The sequence below is a fragment of the Centruroides vittatus genome, unplaced genomic scaffold (genome assembly GCF_030686945.1).
Source record: "Centruroides vittatus isolate TY-2023 unplaced genomic scaffold, ASM3068694v2 contig_1824, whole genome shotgun sequence".
Classification (NCBI taxonomy): Eukaryota; Metazoa; Arthropoda; class Arachnida; order Scorpiones; family Buthidae; genus Centruroides; species Centruroides vittatus.
In genome coordinates, this window is record NW_027121123.1 from 868,605 (window position 1) to 891,366 (window position 22,762).

General features: G+C 30.4%; 1 protein-coding gene and 1 long non-coding RNA gene across 2 annotated transcripts in view; one reads left to right on the plus strand and one right to left on the minus strand.

The window, feature by feature from the left end:
• Window positions 1–1,171: 1,171 nt before the first annotated feature.
• LOC136969851 (uncharacterized) overlaps window positions 1,172–22,762 on the minus strand; it is a 119,133-nt gene continuing 97,542 nt past the window's right edge. Inside the window, exon 2 of the long non-coding RNA XR_010879880.1 lies at window positions 1,172–1,301. This is a non-coding gene — a long non-coding RNA (uncharacterized lncRNA). The remainder of the gene's footprint in view (window positions 1,302–22,762) is intronic.
• The window catches only part of Ubqn (ubiquilin), a 68,470-nt gene continuing 57,868 nt past the window's right edge, over window positions 12,161–22,762 (plus strand). The window contains exon 1 of the mRNA XM_067264138.1: window positions 12,161–12,319. Coding sequence (XP_067120239.1) covers window positions 12,221–12,319 — 99 coding nt within the window. The 5' untranslated portion in view covers window positions 12,161–12,220. The remainder of the gene's footprint in view (window positions 12,320–22,762) is intronic.

Consider the following 22,762-nt stretch of genomic DNA (forward strand, 5'->3'; position numbering starts at 1 on the left):
TTTGACCTATTAAGTTACAATCGTTTTGACCTTTAATCTTTTATACTGCAATTTATATTTTATAGCACATTAAAGGATTTTTAACGCCGATTCAACAGTATAGATTTAAACTCGAACAAATCAATGTGAAGCTATACCAGAAAATAGGGTTTCTCAAACGGGATCTCGGGATCCCGGCTGTTTTTTTTAACCCAGGAAATCCCGCAAATTTCTTAAAAGTTCACTTTTTTCTTTATTTTGTGTTAAGGTTGAGGAAATTTTGCAAATAGAAAGTATAATTAACTCATAAACTGTCAGAATACATTTGTATTTATTAATTTTAACCCTACTTATTAGTTTTTTAAAATTTTTCCTCGTTATGGCACGTCACAGATTGTCAATAATCAATATGTAGCCTATTTGTGACAGAACTCTGAAAATTCTTTACTTGTCAGAACCTGTAATATATAGAATGATTGTGCTTATGCTGTCTTAATTTTAACCATGCCCAATAGCTTCAATAATACCCCGTTCGCACCGAGCATTTCAATCTAGATTGTGACCAAGGTCAGCGACTATGCCTTGGTGCGAACACCCTCGACCGTTTCAATCTCGACTGAAACGACGTTCAATCGCGATTGACTGGAGAGAGTTCTTGAAACTAGATCCAGTGATAAGAGAGATCCCACAATCCCACGCGCGTGAGAAAATACAACATGGCTACAGAACACGTGTCGGGCTATCGGCAAAGAAATAAAAAAGATGTTTGGAGAGACGATGACATCTGTCTATTATTAGATATATGGCAAGATAAAGTATTTATTTCTAATCAAAACTTCCATTTTGTGTGTTGGTGTTTGTGACTTACCGAGTAGTTATGCCAGTTTTATCATCGCTTACAATAGCCGGGTTATTCTCAAGCGAATTACCTGTGCGAACGGCACGACGTTTGAATAGCGACAGTCACAATCCAGATTGTAGGTAAATCGAGATCGAAGTTAGTCGAGGATTGTGTGCGAACGTAGTATAACTGTATTATGCCAGGCTGCGCAAGTTGGGCAACGGTACAAACGAGTACGAAGTCTACAAGTATGAAGTTTTTCTTCTTAAACCTGATTATTAAAACCAAACAAACTGCCGAATTATCAGGATATAAGCTCGATGCCGCCATTAAAGCAGCCGCAGCCGAAGAAGACAAATCAAGAATACTAGAAAGCAAAAGAAGTACTACAATCTCGAAAACGAACTAGAAATCTTCCAGGCTACAGGTGAAAAAAACACATAACATCTATCTTCTCTTAAATGCATTAAACACGATTCTACTCACATCAATTGAATCAGAAAGGTCATTCTCGGTAGCAGGACTTTTCATTACTAAAATAAGAATCAGATTTAGTGATCGGAATATTGACGATCTTTGCTTTATAAAATCTTATTATAAAAATTTACAATAATAATTTGTATTATGTTTTATTTAAATATTGAAAATTACCTTCTAACTTAGAAGTTTGATCTAGGTTCATTTTATTCTTTAAATTTGTAACTCAGTTCAAAGCATTTCGTTGTTGTATGCAGTTTCCAGCAAACTTTAATAAATTTTATCTATTTGTAAAAATTTCTACGTAATTCAAAGGTAATTTTTAATATATATCTTACACAGCATTATTAATATGATTTTGGAGGTTGCAGAACGTATTAAATTACTTTAAAAAATGAAAAATAATTATATCATTTGATTTCATGCTATTTTGTATACTTTAAAATAATTAATTATATTCTGGGATTTCATGGGATCTCGAGAAACAGTTCGTTTTTATCCCGGAATCCCAGGACAAGCCAAAGACAAGCAAAAAATGAGAAACCCTAGATGACAGCAATTCCCGAAAAAGTTTCTATGAAATAAAATCGCCTTCTTGATTGATGTTTATGGTATGAAAATTAGTATAAAACATAGAGTTGTTTCCATGTATCAAATACTATTTTAATTACTATTTTTTTTATTTGATATTACCATATTCGCAATATATCGGCAAGTGTGGATGATGATCCGGGTACATTACGATCCGAATCAAGGTTGTCGATTGGATTCGAATCTACTTTGGAAAATTCGGAATCAAATCCTAGAGAGCAACTCTTCAGGTACTTTTTATGTACAGTTTCTCAGATACGTTGGGCCATGTGCCATGTGCTCAGATACTCGGCCATTACCATTGTGGGCTGGCCTTACTTACAGTTAAGGAAAAAAAGGCCCTCTTTTTTCCACAGAAAGAAAAGAATTAACAAAAATTTTCAACTTACTGACGTAGGCCATCATTAGGCTTTAAGATAAGTTTAAGAAAGTGTTCCACAAATAGAACATTCCGTTTAAATATTTTACATTTAAGTATTCTAAATATACAAATTTTAAAATTACATCAATTAAATAAATAAATTATAAAAAATGTAAGATTAACAATAAATAAAAATAAACTTTTATTTTAAACTTTACTTATATTTTATAAACTTTTTAAAAATTCTCTAGTATATTTCAGGAACCGAATTTTAATACTACACGGAACGAAAATGTTATATTCTGTAGCAGAAATATATTTATATATTTATGATAACATTTAAAAAATGCTCTCTTTTCTCTTAATTGTAATGGTTCCATTGCAGATTCGATTTGTCCGTAATGGATAATATTAAAGTTATAGTGCATTGGTGATTCCTATCAACAATGTTTAATCCGAAATTATTGAAAAACATGTCTTTGTTTCTCGATAAAACAGTAAAAACTGGATAATTAGTAAACTATAAATTGCAGTGACGTGCCGTGACATTTGATGATAGGGAAGCTGTGTTTCTGTAAGAAGCCGATTTCCAGGGGCAATCAGTTAATTGCGCGTCAGTAATGGTCTATGGTCCATTCGTACGTGGGTGGTGGCTGTAGAGACAAAGACGACAAGTATCTGACAAAAACCGTTTATTTTAACATAAAATAAACATACACTATGTACAAAATAGTTTGCTTTAGGACAATCAGCCGTTCGGACGTCCTGAGCGTCGATGTGGTTCTTCGATGGTCGATCGAAGGTGGCCGCGGGATAGTGGCGTTGACAGGTCTGTAAGGCACGGGGAGGGATTATATCAATCTCCGTTCTTTCTTTCATCCATTTTGATTGGTCGTTCTCCCTCAATCACGCTTCCCGAGTGGTTGGTCCCTCGTTACTAAACGTAACGAGACTCTTACCTGGAGAGTGAGAAAAGTCAAAATCGAAGATGAATTCGATCTTCCACCGATCATAGGACGACTTCCTTCCGCGATTTATGGTTTCTGCCTGGCAGTTTGATATAAGCAATGGGTGTCCGACTACAAACGACTTTTACCTATGTTTTTTTAAACTAATAAATTTTTCTCTAAATTAACCGTTTTTTCGCGTCATTCGTGACGGGTCAGAACTGTCCGGTACATGACATTTCCATAAAAGTTTTAAACAAATACTGGAAATGACAAAAATAAACAATTTATGTATTTTAGTTCTAAAATACAAATAATACACACATAATACAAATTGATATGATACAAACAATAATAGAAAAACTTAGTTTTTTAATTTTTTATAAACTAATTCTATTTCTGCGATTTCCTCCTACCGACTGTTCCTGACCAAAGTATAAATTCGCTCCGTGGTCGAAAAACTGCGCTCAACAGACCCACTGGTAGATGGTACCGTAAAAATTAATGATATTAAATCATATAATTCTTTTAGTACGTCTTTGTTCGGATCGACATTAATTATAATATGTTTCATGTCTAAGAGTTACTTGTCAATATAGTCCGGACACGAATATAAATATTGCGATTGGCTACGTAATTTAGATAAATAAAAAAATTCCCATAAAATTTACTTAATTTAAAGGATTAAAACACGCTTGGAAAAATTGTTAATAATTTTAATATTATGAAAAACGTCTAAAAGTGATAAAAATTCTAAAGATTTTATGTCTGAAAATCTGTCAATATAATTATAATTTTCTTTTAATTATACTGTAATTAAATATAACTTTGCAATAAAACGTACATAAAAATAACATTAAATACTCTTTACTTTTTAAATCTTAAACAATTCAGCTCCCTGCCAGTGGCTAAGGGATAGAATCGTTGGAAGCGTTACACGTGTGTAGTTTCCACCAGCTAAACCGGCTGAGGTTGGTGCTCTGTAAAGCGCATGCGCCAATGCCCTCTGGCTGCTTTACACCATTCAGTTATTCTCGCAGTGAAAGCAGTCTCGAAAGCGTTTCCATTCCGCCACTGACATTCGAATATACAATAGCAATCTTATCGTTTTTTTCACATGTAGTATAGAAATTTGTAATAAGATAGATAATGCAGTTATAATAAAATATTAATTTTAATTAATTCAAAGTACGTTAAAATATGAAAATTTATATTTTAGAAAATTCAAGGGAAGGTCATTGGAAGGTGGATGCGGCGCTTCCACCGCTTCCAATGACGACACGTCACTGATAAATTGCCTTTGCTATCGCTACATTTTAATATCAGTTAAATTATTAAAGATTTATAATTACAAAGATTCGAAAAATACATCTCTAATGAAAGTTTTCCAAACTTATAGTTGTTATATTAACATACTTTTTTAAAACAATTCCCGTTTTGCGAGCACTAAGAGGGCTTCTTTTAGCTAGCTCATTATGAATTCGGTCATCCTTACTATTGGACGGCTGAATGGACCACCCTCCGAAAAATACCTGGAGTTTTCAATCTGTTCAGATTCGATCCCAAATCCCCAGAGTGGCTTGCTTCCATTTTAGTCACTAGGCCATCCGGCCGTCCAATTTTTATATACTTAAAAAATTCTGGTGAAAAATGTGATTAAAATTAAGTCCACAATGGAGTAAGGGACTGTTACCGTAAATAAATAAACCAAACCAAATATCTGAGATTCGAGCCGGATTGTCGTGTTCCTCGCACACCTTCTATAGCCCGGGCTACAGAAGGGGTGCGAGCCTAACAATTTTTTAAAATTAAACATTAAATTGTAAAATTTTTTTAAAACTTTATCTTTAAAAAACATAAGAAAGACGTTAAATATAAATTGTAGAGTAAAATTTGTCCACGGAATTATAGTGACTTATAATGCCTACCATGTTTGGTGAACTACTTTTTATAAGCGAGACAATTTATAATAATTCCCGACACCTCAGCAATCACCATTTCTTCGGGAGAATTTTAGGACTTATCATAACCAAACATTAATCCATGATTATGAGAACATCTTCATCGAACTAATATTTAATTCAATAATGCTTTATTTAAAAAAAAAAAAAAAAAAAAAAAAAAAAAAATTGGGTTAGATTGATGGGATAAGCCAACGTAAGGGATAACGACATGCCTTGGAGTTCCTACTGGGAGAATTTTCTACGGTGTTAAACACGCGAAGAAAACTCGAAAACTCCAAGTGGATAGCCCATTGGTAATGCACGAATCCGGACTAATTACCAGTAATTCGGCTGAAATTTGAAAAGATTGTAGACCTATAAATTCCCACTGTTCGTCCTGTCCGTCCGTTTGTCATTCTTTAATCTCGAGAACGGAGTTAGATATGTGAAAAACGAAACCAGATATGAAAACCTTTGGGGTAGGAGGCCCCGATTAATTATTTAAATAGAAAATTATCTTTATTATTTTGTCATCGTCCTATCTTATATATGAACCCACTGGTCCAACATTGACTATATATATTAACTTATATATGAACTATATCGAAATAACGTAATTTTCGATGCAAATCGGAAGTCATGTTATTTCAATTCGAAAATTTTCTTCTGAAAGTAGTTAATAGATGACCGGTACGACTTTATTGCTAACGGAAAAGTATGATGTACAGAGCAATCCACTACTAATTTGAGGTGGAGAGCATATATTTTAAATTGAATAACTTAAATAAAATGTGAAAAGTGGGAACTATTTCTTGAAAAGTTTACAACTCTTTTACAATCCTTAGCTTAAACAGTGGCAAGGACTGTAGGTTTATTCTGTAAATACAAAGAATTTAAATTATTAAGAAAATTGTGATTATAGAAATGAGCAAAAATACATAAGCACATAAACATTTAAGAATCACTTCATTTATGTGAGCATAATACATTTAAAATTATAGTTTCATCAAAATATAATATATCATTTTTAAATAAGAGTTAATTATCAGTTTTGGAATTTAATTAGATTAATAAAAAAAATCATTCAAAGTAAATTATATTTTCTACTTAATTTTTAAGCCGCCTTTTCAGATACAGAACAGTACTAGAAAGGCACTTTCAGCATGGATCTGGACACAGAGTAGTCCAAAAATTTACTCTCATGTTGATAAATGGTGAAAAATCTACTTTTATTTGTTTTATGATTTTATTTATATATTTTTATAGTTTTCTGAGAGAGTTGGGTTCTATATTTATGATTAAACAAATCTCATTATGCTTTCACATACTCACTTCTATAATTCTGCTTCGTTTCCTTGTCATTGTAAATAAGGTAAAAATAAATTATAAAAAAAAAATATTTTTCATTTTCTTGAATTTTTATCTATAAATACATGACTTTTTCTTATTATAGACTAAATTAATAATTGTATAACCATACTTTTTCAAAAAATTAAAAAGTAAAGCAATGATATATTAAAAATAATTCAAGATTTTCAAATGTTTTTTATGGGGCTATATTAACATATATACACTTATAAAAACTTTCTTTTTTAAAATTAGATTTATAAAAGTTGAAAATATTTCCATAAATTAAAATATGAAGTTTAATTACCTCTTTAAAAATTATATCATAATAAATATAAATATAACAATAAGCAATTCTAAAAATATATTTGACTTTCATGTTCTATATATTTAATTATTATTTTAACTGTTAGTTACCTGTGTCATGATTAACTTATCTTAAGCAAATTGTGTGTGTCAAAGCATTTTAATTTATATATAGAACATTATGAAAATTATTATTTAGAATGAGATTCTTTAAGTTTTAAGTAATAAAGTATTTGAATAAAACAACAGTATAAACATTACAATGCTTAACTGACTTTTGGATCACCCTAAAGAGTTTTGATACAAAATTTAACTTTCAAATAATATTTTCTTCTATATTAATATTATTAATTATTTAATCTATGTTTAATGTTGTTCATCTTCCTTAATAAATTTCTATTATCATCGATTAAAATTTAAAACTTGGAAGAAATATTTAATTTAAGTCTAATATTAAATAATTCAATTTTTAAAATTAAACAATGAAAGCAACGGTCACTTTCATAGGAATTTGCAAGATGTTGCAATAAGTATGTATACAAGGCCAAGAAAATACAGATCAGGGTCACTACAAATCAAGTTTCAGATTGACTAATTTTAATTTAAAATTTAAAAAATAAAATAAATAAATGATTAAAATAAGTAAATACAATTTTTTTTAAAACATTACAATTTATTATCTATTACAGTATAGAAAATATATTAAATTAATATACTTAAAAATGTTTTCAATGCTGTAATTTTAAACTACTCAATTCATTTTTATGTATTGTAACATATCATGACTTTCATGTAAAACTAGGACAGAAAAGGTTATTTTAAACTATTTATTTTTGTTCATTTCATTAGAAATTAATAAAAGAAAAGTAAGTTTTATTTTCAAAAAATATTTTAAGCCATATCAGAGCTTTAAATTTGTATTTAAAGTATGAAAATTTTTTAATTAAATATGAGTGCATTTCTATAAATTTCCATATTAAAACATTCATAATAAAATAATTATTTTAGTACATTTATTTAAATAAAAATTTCCCATAAATCTATTTCTAAAACATAACAATTTTATAATTAATAAGTCATTTTTTCTTATTTATGCAAATGAGTATACTTATAAATAATGCTGAACGATTTATCTTTTTCAATTTTTACGGTGAAATTACTTGAAATATTTTATATCTGACGATGAATTTTTTAAAAAGAAATAAAAAATTATGGGTATTTCTCCTATTTAATCTACCAACGATATAAAAATAAAACGTATTACAGTAAATTCAGTTAACCAAGTACATTAAAATTGTGTGCGCGATAAATGAATCTTGTATTTATAAATTATTTATCATAAATTAAGTATATTTTTCCATAAATTAATGTTTGTTAAATAAAATTCAAGACAAGATAATGTTTTTCGTGTTTTAATTTGTGTTAAATGAAAAAAAAAACTTTATAACTAATTTTCCAAAATAAACCTGTTATTCTTTCCTTCAATAATGTATAATTAACATAGATGTTTTTAATTTATAAAAATAATTAAAATTTAGGTTATATTTTCTCATTTCCTTTATTTTGTACAGATAATTCGAAATGAGGAAGTTACATTTTTATGAGTTTGAGAATACAGTGGCATGTTTATTTAATTTTCCATTTTAAAACGTACAATCTTGTTGATTTTTAGTTAATAATTATAATAATGTGTATTATTTTTAGTAATTTGAAATATTTTTATAATTTAAAAATTATTATTAGTTTTTTGTTTGATCTGAGATTAAACTTTATAATTACGCTTGGAGATTCTACAATATGTAATCATTAGCCTTGCCAAGGAGCCCGAATCACCTTACCTTGATAAATTAATTTATAAAATAAGTACAGGTATGATAAACGCACTTATAATACAATATCTGAGTTATACTCTTCATTTGCAATGGTACAGATATTAAAGAGGGGACTGTCTATAATTTAATTCAAATACATTTTCACGAATAATTCGAAAATGAAGTACCAAAAGTCATCGATATTAGCATCAAATTAATTTCCCATTATTTAATTTTAATTTACACGTTTCAACACCTATTCAAAGCAGCAAAACCAATCGTTTACACAGCAATGTATTCTTATTTAACTTAAATTGTGATGATATGGGTTTTGAATCTGATCCAGGCTCCAGAATTTATCATATACAGGTGGGGACGTCGTTCCTCATTTTTCATCCATACCAATTCTAAGAAGTGTATGAAAAAATCTTGGTTAAAATTTAAACTTTAAGAAATTATGTAAAATAGCCATACTTTCGGCATTAATCTATTGTTATAGGCTTTAATGTGAAGTTGTCTCCGAGCTGAAGAATGAAATCTGAGGATGAAATAGCTGCTGTATTTGGTTGAAGAAACTGCAATTGTTTTTATGGGTCTTTTGAATAGAATACGGAATATATTGGTTCTTGTCCGTAACTTTCAGTCAACTTCGGCACAATAGTTCTAGCAATGACAATTTTTGTTTTTTGTTTTTTTTTTTTAAGATGCATCAAAACTGAATTTGCAATTTAATATCTCCTAATTGTGGGTAAAATATTTAATTTGGTTATTTAAAAAATAACAAAAAATGCTTACAAATTTTACTTTGTTCAGTTTGTTAATCTATATCGGAAAAATAACAATAATTTCTTTATAAATGAAAAATAATAATACTGTAATGTGATTATAAAGGAAACAAAGATTTCCTTTAATGGGAAATCTGTTCTTTATTTGATGATAATTTGTGCCCTTCAAAATTTTTCACAACAGTTTTAGGCAGTGGCGTACGTGGGTGTCAGCCGCCCGGGGCGGAAGAAAATTTCGCTCCCCTTAAAATTTCGCCCCTTAAATAAAATACGGGGAATCCCTACAAGTCAGTACAGACGGTGTTATCAGTCGCTACAATGAGCAAGATGTCATTATTATACATTCATTTAAAGAAAGGGGATTCCCCAGTTTCGTCACAGAATAAATAATGGAAAATTCCGTTCTCATTTCAATCGGTCCGAATCGTAGGTGCGACAAAAATATGAAACGAAATGGTTCAAATTTTTACAAGATATTATTATTATTTACTGTGAAAAAATGCCACCCCCTAAAAGTGCCGCCCGGGGCGGGCCGCCCCTGCCGCCCCACTACGCTACGCCACTGGTTTTAGGATCCTACTTTCACACCACACATACAAAGTTTTAAGATCTACCAAATATATTTTTTATAATTTATTGAAACCTAATACTGTAGTTTCTAAACATTCGATAAAATCAACTTGAAATCGTGCGAGTCACAGATTTGCCATCACTAGTCTAAACCAGGAGTGGGGAACCTTTTTGTTCAAGAAGGCCACATTACAAATCATCGTCCCTTATAGAGGCCGCATTGAAATTTTTTTTTGTCATTTTATTCCTAGGCTTAGGCCGCTAAGTAATTTGAAAGTTATGTAATAAAAGAAAAACAGTCTATATATGCGTGTGTGTATTGTAAATTTATGTATAATAACTATAGAAAAAAAATAAAGGTCTTAAAAAATATATATCAACATTTACATCACAGGCCGCAGAAGACCACACTTGTTGGCCCAAAAGGCCGCAGGTTCCCCATCTCCGGTCTAAACTATAGCACAATGGATGATAATGCTGAATGGTCTCTACACACATAAACTTCAACATTTAATATTACTCTAAATTACTGACTTATAAATAATTTTTGTACTTACTATCAAATTTTGTAGCTAAAATATCATTCTTATCGATTTATTATCGATCGCAACCGACGATAGTTCGAAATAATCGATATATTGATGGCCGGATGGCCGAACAGTTAAAGTTTCAGCTTACCGCTCTGAGAGATCGGGGAAACAAATATGAATTGGGCGACAAATCTGAGGAATTTTATGGGGTTGGTTTGTCCCAAATATATCGGACACTATTTCTCACACTCACGATGAACTGGATAAAAAGACCCACTTAATGGTCACAGAGAAAAAAAGAGCCAAAAATGAGAGGAAAAAAGGAAAGTAATCCCTTAAAAATTTATTAAACTTCCGAGGGACACATTTTTCAAATAGCCAATAATATAATAACTTTTTAGTCTTATTTTGTGTTAATAATTCTAAATTTAAATTTTTTTTTAAGGAAGAGTGTTGGCGAAAGCCTCGGTGTGACTTTCAGAATTGCGTTCGTTCTCAAAATTTGAACGATGGATTCCGATTAAACTTTATTGTTTTCCATTCATTGCGACGAGGAAACTAAAAATGCAATAGAAAATTGGGGTTTATGACTTTGTTTTGAGGATACAGTAGAGTCAAAGTTACAATGCCCATGCTCCCTGACGTGACTGAACCCGCCTAATAAAATTTACCGGGCAAAAAAAGCATTGCGAGCATTGGAAAACGGGCGCGAAAACGAATAAAATGCAAGAAAGCAATCGACGCCAAGTAAATGTAAGAATCGCCTCTCCACGGTCAATAACTGTAAGGAATGTCTTCTCGTATGGTCATCAACCGTTTTCTTTTTATTAAACGTACAGACCCCCCTCTTTCTCTCTCACTCTCATACAAGCAAGCATGCCCTACATGCACATTCAAACAGGTGTTAGCGCTCGAGTTTTTTTTTTTTTTTTTTTTTTTTTTAACTCTTTCCGCCCTGTGGGCACTAAGAGGGCCTCTTTTAGTAGGCCCATTATGGGTTCGGCCAGGCCCACAACGGGGCGACCGGATGGTGAGGGACGGGGCCCGACATATCCGAACGGACCACCCCCCGAAAAATTCCTGGGGATTATTCGACCCGTTCGGATTCGATCCCGGGTCCCCCAGAGCGGTAGGCTGCCACCTTGACCGCTCGGCCATCCGGCCTACTAAAAGCGCTCGAGTTAGAGGAGCGAAAGATTAATTTAGTATGTATTAATATTAATTTAGAAATTTTTAATTATAAAAACTTTTAAACTATTAATTCCAATATTATCGGTAATTTAAATTCTAGATAATCGATGCCCAACTCTTCACTTGAACGTACTACGTTGCGATTCTTCCGACATTTTGAAGTAAAAGTGCTGTAAAGGTGAATGCACATTAAGGGAACATTAAACGCCATCAACTAATCTCATCAATCGTTTCCTTTAACCTTAATATTTAGAACATTTGATTGGTTTAATCTTTCATTGATGTTCGTCCGCATCAGCCTTGTATAGGAAGCTCAATTAAATATTCAACAATAGAATTCAAATAAACCTAAATTTATTTGTAATTATTTCGTTACTAATACATTATAAATAATAATATTATTATTATCATTAAAATTTACGGATTAAATCATAAAAATATATCAAAATTAACAATTTTTGCATAGTAACTAAAACAATCGCTAGAGTTCGCCCGGTAGAAATGTTATGATGTAATCTAACACGAACGCGAACGCTTCGTCATGGCGGACAGTGAGCAGAAGAAGAAAATGAAGCTCGTTATTAAAACGGCGAAAGACAAACATACAGTAGAAGTCAATGATACGGATACGGTAAAACAAGTAAGAACGCACTGTAGTGTCAGAAATTATTTATTGTTAATTAATATATAAATTTTGATCGTATTTTACTTAAGGTTTGTAGTTAGGCCTAGTAAGTAAGTAAGTGTATTTCCGTATTTTACTGTGTAAGTTGTACATTTACCGAAAAAACAATGTAAATAAGCCTAATTAATCTTACTCTTGTTATAATACTGACGTTTACGGGTATTTTGATTCATTTACAATATACAAATTACTTTCATGGACCATTTACTTTTATTACAACACAACAGTTCATAGAAAACTTACTAATGGTTTCTACATATTTACACATGATTACAGCACATTAAGAATTAATTACCATCTAAATTCAGTTTTCATAAAATTTAAAAAGCAGATAAAAAATATGATTTATTATTGATATAATATCTGAAATATGATTCAATTATTTGAATTTTGTTTTGTAGTGTGATCATATATCTGTTATGTATTTAAGTGTGGTTTTATAAATGTTTCCAGTATTTATGTGCAGACGGATAAATTCTAATCCGTTCAAATTAGTTGGGTGAGAGTGCATTTGGATTATTCGTGTAAAATCTGCAGAAAATGAACATTTTATTTTGTAGATTTTCGAAAGTCATCTTTAGTTTGTTAAGTTATGGCAACGCAACACTTGGGTGATCTGCCTAGGGTGTCTTTTTAAGGGTAACTGGCCCCTATTCGGGCATTACAGATGTGGAGAAAACTCCATGTGGCTGGCCCGTCCTGGATGGGCTCAAACTCACAACCCAACTCTCGGTGTTCGATGCTTGGCCACTGGTGGACAAGTCGTCTTTGGGTAACTTTGCTACAGAATTTGAGCTTATTGATTATTTGTACGGAAATGTAAATTTAGATTTTTGAATTAGACAGTTGTTTTTTTTTTTTTTAATAATAATAAAAATTGTCTAAATTTGAAAATAATTAATATTCTAAAAGTTATCTTAACTGCTGAATAATTTTACCTGTTTTATCTTCCTTATGTACCAATTAAAGAAGAAAAAAAAGTGTATACAGTCAACATTTTTCCTCTTGTATATACCTCATACTGTACTGATTTGCCTAAAATTAAATATTCAATGTAATATTTATTGAAGTATAAAAAATAATAGTTTTAAATTTTTTTATTTTTGAATGAAATTTTTTTTCTTAAAACAACAATAGCAATATCGATATTTGAAAAAAAGTTTAGTAAAGTGGATGAACAATTTATAATTCTGTTAATTATGATTAAGATTAGGTCATCTAAGCACAAAAAGTCATTTAACTTAGGAGATCTAGGCACTAAAAGTCATATAACATTATATGAATGATGTTTTTCATTCTGTAATAAATTAAATTTACATTTATGTGGTAATTGAATTTAATAATTTCTGTCAGAATTATTAAATGTTTAAATTGATTATCTTTGCCATTAAGCATTAAACACTTGTAAATATTATCAAAAGTTATATTTGTTTATTAAAAAAAGTTTTGAAATAAAATTTTTAACTAAAAATAAATTTTCAGTATATTATATTTCTGTTATTTATACTATTTAAAAATATTAATGAATAATACAAATCTCTGCATCTAGTAGCTTGCACAAATAAACTGTAAAAATTTAAAAAATATAATTTATACATAAATCCAATGGGTCTTTCATATTGGCAATATTCATTCCAAATTCTCTGTTGCTTTATAATTTAAAAAACTATATTCAACTACTACAAAACAGTATTTCCATATTTCCTAGAAATGCCCATTGAAAACTAATCAAAATAATCATGTATACATTAACTAGTATTCAATTTTTGAATTGAATTATATTTAATGTATACATGATTATTTTGATTAGTTTTCAATGGGCATTTCTAGGAAATATGGAAATACTATTTTACATTCATTAGTCAATGATGTTCTATATCTAATCTTCTAATTATTATACTTCATCTTTTAGAATGATTAGAATCTAATCTTTATTTCACCATATTTTAGCTATAGTTGATGGCTGTGATGGTTAAAAATATCATTGTGGAATTCTAGAAATTCTGTATTTGAATCTGGGTTTGAAAGCTCAAAAATTTTCAGAAATGTTATGATCAATATATATCAGAGATGTCTCACAATATTCATGATGAACAAGGAAATAAGGTTCTTTTAATTTCCCTAGGGTTATGGCAAATCTTTAGAGTTCATGTGCCATATAGTGAGCACAATTATCTTTAAAAATATTTTTTATGCCAAAGCATTTTAGATTTTGAATAACTATTTAATGAAATGAAACAAATTTGCTTTAATTAAAATAAGTGTAAATGAACTGATTGAAAAAAGAATTATCAGGTGATAAACTGTGAAAGAATGATTGAAAAAATACAAGTGATAAACCAAAAGTTTATGCCAGATTATTTTCCCTGATGTGCCACTTTGGGCATGACCTGAGTTTTCCCTGCTCTAGGGCAAAAAGAAAAGAGTACTATAGTCTGTCTATAAGAAGAATCAGCTTTGGTTTAACCAGTGAACATTAGCCATTGATTGCATATTTGTGGCAAGTTTCTTTTTCATTTGTTAAACATGTCACCACCATTATGAACAGTGTTATGGAAGCTTCACGTTCTGGTATTGGAATATGGGAAAGTTTGCTATAGTTGTTAAATACATATTGTAAAATATTAACACAATTAATTAAAAAATTATTCTGTTATATAGTGAGAGAAAGCAAAATAAAATTTACATATTGCCTGATATATTAAGCAAAAAGTACTGATATCATTAGAGACTATGCTGTTGGTTTAACTGAAGTGTCATCATGCATGATATTGCTCTAAAGTTGATTCTTTCTGCAGACAGACTAGATTTTAGAAGTTTTATTTTTTTGAATAATTTATCTATAGGAACTGTCATTTTAACTGTAATTTAATAATTATGTGCAGTATTTAGAAAATAGTTGGTCTTTTTGAAATTAGTTTTACATAATTATTCTGTCAGTATCTTATCTTATTAATACAGTAGAACCTTGATTATCCAGATTGTCCAAAATCTATCTTTATCCCAATTAGTCTGGATAATCGAGGTTCTACTGTAAATTTTAGAATAGAAAAGTAAATGGAGAATTTAAATTCATTTTTATAATGGGTGTTTAAAAACTTGTTAGATGTGATGGTGTATTTTATTTTTCAAAGAGTTTTTTTTTAGTATTTCTTGTCTTTTGTTGCTTGTAATGCTTCTCTGGGAGACAAAACTTTTGGTTTCAAGTTTTATCATTTATAAAGATGCAATTAGTGATTTCTGAGGTTATACATAGTCATCTTGTTGGTATGAAGTAATATCAGTAAGTTTTAATCTCCATTTGTTCAAAACCAAAAATGATAGATCATCTTAAACACTGCTTGCTGAGCTTCAAATGTTTAATTCATCTAGTATCAATACTATAATTTTTCAACATATTCTCAGTTTATTGTGGTAATGGAATAATTCCTTTGTTGAATGAAACTAATTTTGAGGCTAGTGTTCTCATTTAATTTCAATGTAATAATTACTGCTATATGAAAGGTGGGTAAATTTGAAGAATTTCTCAGGCATAGATTTGTTTTTAAAAATCTAATATCTAAAAAGTGGATTTCTTCCTAAAAAGTGGATATAATTAGGCTAAACTCTTTAATCACTTTTGAATTAACTTTAATATTCTGAAAGAGAATATTGACACAGAATGGAATTTAAATCTGGAGTTTTTGCTTACTATGCAGATTACCAATTATGCTGTTTGGACATTTATTTAATTTCTCCCAAATCTGTTCATTTGGATTATATAACTATCATTGTAATGATTTACATTGTACAGTACATATGGAATTTTTCTTTTTAAATTGCCCCAAAATTTTGATACTAGAGTTATGATAAACAAAAGTAATTATGGTAGTAATGTAGTATTTTTTCTACATATATGTATTTAAAAAAAATTACATTATAAAAAAAATGGAGAACATAAACTGGGAGTAGTTGAAATATCAAAGAATGAGTTTCTTTTTCTTCCACTTCTGTGCTTTAGATGCCATTAGATTTTTTAAAATTTTTATTTATATTTTTAATAGGGATTTCATAAACCTGCTTTTTTCTTGCTTTCTCTTCTCTTTATCATTTTAATTTCCTAGTTGTTATGTATACATAACAAGGAAAAGTATTGGAATTGTCAAATTTGACTCTCCGAGTTTTTTGAAAATCTCCACATTGAGACCTTCTGAATCCAAAAAAGGCAAAAATTTTCATGGATGTGTTTGTATGTTGGCATCTTATTTCATTTAATATCTCAGGATGGGGTAAAGATTAAGTAACGAAATTTGGCATTGTGGCTTGTATATGAGGGGCATTGGTGCTATTGAATTTTGGTGGTTAAAGGTCAAGGGGGTTGTATCTCCAGTAGGGTCAGACTTAATGATGATTTTACTCATTATTAACATTTATAGCTTTTTTTTTTATAAAACTCACCCCTATCCTCTAAATGAAGCTTTTTAATGAAGCTTTTTATCATTTTATAGTAATTAAAAATATAAGTTTTTTATAACAAAATCTCATAACAGATGGTGCCACACACAATTTAATTAAGTTATATTGTAATTAAAAAATATAAAAGTTATTTTCTAAATAAGATCTCATAATAGCTGGTAAAGTTATGCAACTCATTGCTGGATTTTTTAAACAACTAAATAGTGTTAAATTTTTTTTTGTTGGTAATATTCAAGTATCTATAGAAACCTGCTTTCCAATAGTGGAAGACTAACCTCTGCTTTTCTCCACTAGTAATATCCATCTTTTTGTAATCCTACTTAGCTATCTCAGCAAAAGTTGTTAAGACTATGCTATTTTATTTTTGTTTAAATTAAATGATTAACTCAATCAAATGATCACCTAAACAATCTGCTATAATTAATGATTAAATACTAAGTAATTTGACAGTAATTAAATATTAAGTACCAAATTACTTAGTATTTAATCATTAATTATATCGTTTGGTTGAGTATCTATGTGTCAGGCTTTGCTATAATGAGTGTACTTGTAAATTATTAAAATAATTGAAAAGAATTCTATATAGACAATGAAAAGTTCTTAAACATTCTGTTTTTAAGTATATAAGAATCTTTTAATTATCTCTTAAATCACATAATGCCAGTGATCCAGAATCTAAAATTTCAATATAATGAAATATCTAATTCAAGCATTTTTTTAAAATACATTTTGCCAATGAAGATCTTAAAAGCAATGTTTGTCACTTTAATTTTATTTTGAAAAATTTATAGCTTTAAGTACATTACATATAATATTTTAAAAACATTAATTTTTAATTCTAGCAATGCTGAGTAACTTTTATGAAAATCAACTAATTTACATAATGAAAGCAAAAATATAAAGTAGAAAATTATATGTAGTAGCTATATATTAAAATAACTTTTCTAACTTCTATAAATTTAGAAAGGATTAATTTCTTAATTTTCAATTGAAGATTCCTATGTCAATGAAAGAATCATCTATATATATATATATAAAAATGAGTGTGTGTGTGTTTGTCCTTCATGCACTACCACACCATTTATCCGATTGCCATGAAACTTCAGGAAGTTGTTTAATACACTCCTGCAAAGGTTTCTGGCACATGTGAAGACCACCATTTCCCCCTTTCAAAAATATATTTATGTATGGATTAAGGCTTTTATGTCTTACAGATGGCGCTAACTTCCGACGACCTAAGTTTGCTTTTCTGTGAGAATGGACTAAAGCAGATCATTTTCTATCTATCTATATAAATAAAATATAACGTTTGTTTGTTCCTACCAATTCCTTTGAAATTTTGACACAACGTTGCATTCGAATACGCACGTGTTTTTATATAATATACATGTCGAAATTCCCCCCAGTGGGGGGAAATGGACAGGATTATGGCTTACCGTGAAGAACTTGGCTTTTATTATACTATTTTAGATGCGTTTTTTTGCGTTTTTAATTGCGTTTTAATAGGTTACGTCAACAGAATATACACTAAAAAGGGATTTTTCAATATTCCCCAGTGGGGAGAGGGACAGGATTAAGGCTTACTGTGAAGAACTCTGCTTCTATTTATACTATTTTACATGCGGTTTTTGATTGTGTTTTAATAGGGTACATCAAGAGAATGTACTGTACACTAAGAAGGGATTTTTTGAAATTCCCCTCACGGGGGAAGTGTTACACATTTATAATAGATACATTTTGAGCCACAACGTGTGGCCGGGTCAGCTAGTATTCTATGAAAAATTGTGTAAATACTGCTTAAGAAAAGAAATTTACTAACATTTTTAGAAAATCCTGCTAAAGTAAATAGAAGTAGAGTTAATAAAGCCAATATCAGATTGGCTTTAACATTTTGAATTAATCAAAAATTGATTTATACAGATGGGTAAAAAAGAGGCTATCACAAGCTTCAAAAAAATTATTCAACTTAACAAAACTGGATTAGGTTATAAAAAATCCACTGGATAATTAATGTTCATGTGGACACTGTTAAAAGTATTATGAAAAAGTTCAAAACCTTGAAACTGGAACAAATTTTTGTGGATAGCCAAGAAAACTTCAGTTTATGAGAATAGAAAAAGAAGCCAGAAAAATCACTTTTATCAGCTCCAAAACTAAACAATATTTTATGAATCAATTAACAGGTATATGCATGTTATCAAATAATCAGAAATTGATTGCAAAGATTTGTGGTCTAACAAGTTGTCAAACTAGAAAAAAGTTGCTGCTTTCAAAGGTGCATATGAAGAAATGTCTAGCATTGGCAAAACAATACCAAAACTTGGCTCTGTGACTGGAAACAAGTTTTGTGGTCAGATGGTACCAAAGTGAATCTTTTTGAATAAGATGGAATTGTCAGAGTTTGGAAACATACAAGTAAAGCTTTGGAGGAAAACACATTGACAAAACTGTTAAACATAGAGGGAATAGCAAAATGATTTGTGGTTTGTATGACTTTGAGAGGTGTAAGATATCTTGAATTTATCAATGGGATCATGAACAAATAATTCTCTTGTGATATCCTGGCATATTTTTCAACAAAATAGATCTGAAGCACTCAACTAAGATTATTATGTCCTGGTTCCAAAGATAGATCAAAACACTAGATTGGCCTTTGTATCTTCAGACTTAAACCCAATTGAACATTTGTGGTCAATATTAAACAAAAATTGAAAAACAACATTCTTCAAATCTTGTACAACTTGAAAAAGTGGTTAATGAAGATGGTCTAGAATTGATAACAATATAATTGTAAAATTAGTGGATTCCATGCCAAGGGGAGTTGGTACAGTCCTTAAAGCTAAAGTGTGTTACATAAAATATTCATCTGTAGCACTTTGTTTCAAACCCTGAAATAGAACATCATCGTGATGCAATTCTTTTTCTTTTTGAGATATACAACAACAAAACCTTCTAAAAGCAGCAAAACATTTAAAAAGTCTTCAAGCAAGTACAACTAATTAGAACAGAGAAGATTCAAATTGGAGTGTTTCAAATCTTACAAAATTATACTACATTATGGAGCTCTTCAATTAGTGATTCCAAGTTGACAGCAGGAGAAATGATAAAGTACAAATAAATGTGTGTTGGTGGGCATTTTTACATTAAACAATTTGTAATACAAATACAAAACATTTTTTGATTTTTGTGTGTGTGTAAGATGAATATCTTTTATATTACAGAATTGGTTTAATGAATCTATCTATTTGTAATTTAGCATTAAAAGCAATTTGATTTAATTTTACTGCTAATGAATTTTTCATTTGCTTAACTTATCATAGTAGTTAAAAGTGATAAACTTGTAAATGATTAGAAAAGATAACTTCTTTTTTTTCAATTTGATTTAAATTAACTTGAATAAAGTGATAAGATGAATATTCAATGAAGTTTGTTTACCTTATTCTAATATTCAGATATCATACAAGACAATGTTTTTCTTCTATAATATCAATAAATTTTGTACAACTTGAACAAATTTTGCCATGCCTAATGTTTTGAAGTGTTTTAACTTTAACATTAGAAGCAAAGATTAAAACCTTATCTATAGGCTGCTCTCACGTATAAGCTGCAAAAGCAAAAAGTTGTAAAGATATTTGACTTCATGGATAAGATGCTTTCATATATAGGCTGTAATCTAAACAAGGGTTTCAGGTATAAATTCAGAACATTTTTTACTAGATTTTACTTCAGGGTTACTAGACTATTTTTACAAATTCATCATACTCTCGTAATTTTATTTAAGTATATATATATATATATATATATATACACCATCAACAATATTCTTTACTTATACTGATATGCATTTCAACTTTATTCAGTTCTCTTCAGTCAGTCTTAAGTTGTAACTAAACTATGCATATCTGTCCTTTTTCATACATTATAATTTTTATAACTTCCTAAAAATGTTTACATTATTTAAAACATTCAGTTATTTCATAACATAATACATAGCTACTTACAATTCCTTGTTTAACAACAAACTTCTACCTTGACATCCTAACTTCTTATTTTTTCCTACAACAATTTCTCTAAAAATTACAGTTTAACAACATTTTCTTTTTCAACCACTAGCTCAGTGGTTCCCAAAGTGGGCACTACTGTCCCTATGGAGTAGGGGTGCTAAGAAGCAGGGGACACTGGAGTCAGGGTTCTGACTGAACAGTAGTCCCTTTCATCCATTAAAATAGGTAAGAAGAAACATTGCATTTAATTGTTTCCAGATATGGAGAACAATGTATGGTAATGACACAGTGTGAGATTCATAGAAAAGTTTTTCTAAAGAATATTTCAGGGTGTTTTTCACACAAGGAAAAATGTGTTAGGGGGATTTGGGTACAGTTGGGGGCATTAGATATAATAATAATAATAATAATAATAATAATAAATGAGCTTTATTTATAATAGGCATAGGCCTGTTACAAGAGGGTGGTTATATTACATTAGGCTATAATAATGCTACTATTTATTAATTAAATGTCAAGTAATTTGGCCTAGAGGTAGGTAATTACTTGACATTTGATTAATAAATATTAGCATTATTATAGCTCAATGTAATTGGCAATAATTTAGCATTAATCTAAAAATCAGGTTAATGGTTGTTTATACTTGAATACTAATACTTTTTTTATGTTAGATTTATTAGTAAATTCATCCAAATATTAGCTTATCTTTACAATATTATTGAAGAATAATTGCATAATTTGCCAAACTTGATATAACTGATTGTATTGTGTATGTATTTAATAGCATTGCTGTTATAATTAATCTGTGAATTGTTGTAAGAAAGTTAAAATTACATTATTTAAATTTTATTTATTGTTTAAGCTGTATAAATTCATAATTATAAATAAAATTTTATGTGTCTTTTTGGAATTGATAAAACAGTCTCATATGTTTAGTTAAGATCCTTACGTAATCCGTTACGATCTTTACGATGATCCGTCTCGAGTTGGTTCTTACGACTTGAGAATGTCCGTATGATGGTTCGAGGAAAGCTACACCTCCACACTCAGTCCAGTGAATATTTACAGCTTATTTACAAAACAAATATTTACAGGATGTACAAGTTCGACAACATTACATACACTATGCAACAAAGGTGTGGTGTCTCACGTCAGCTTGTCTGTTGGGGACTATTAGACTCCGGGGAAACTCCGGTCGGTTTGCGGAGTTGGCTCAACCGTGTGGCCGTCCGGTCTCTACACTAACCCTACCCAGAGGAATTCCTAAGAGGAGAACACTCTCTCTACACCTCACGGGCTTCCTATGTGTCAGAGACTACCACATATCCGGTCTCTCGCCCTTCTCCCCATTCCCCTCGCCACTCTTACAATTTAAAGGGTTCCACGGCGGCAACTTGCGACCAATCAGGTCCTTCTTTTCCCCTGGGAGCTTCCAAAGACGTCCGTCCTCCTCCCGACGACGCAGCTTACAGTCGCGTCCGTGCCTTGTTTACATTTCTCAAACCGAGCAACACGTGGCAGACACATTGACGCGTACCCATCAACGGAGACGTTACCTCTTTGTTCTTCCTGGCCGTTTATAGGCCCAACGCCAGGTGGGACCAATTACCCCGGTCGTGTGGCTTTTAGACCTACTACGCTAAAAGCAGACCTTTACATGTTTCATAATTCCAACTTTACTCATTTGAATCTCTTCTAGCTGTTTGTTTGTTTGTTAATTTATGGCAATGCAATACTTGGGTGATCTGCCTGGGGGGATGCCTTTGGGAAGTCTTTTAAGGGAAACTGGCCCTTATTTAGGCATTACAGACATGGAGAAAACCTGGAAAACTGTGGCCAGCCTGTCTGAGCGAGGTGTGAACCACGACTGAACTCCCAGTGTTCAGGGTACAAAGACCGCTTGGTCACTGGTGGGCCTCTCTTCTAGCATAAAATTTTT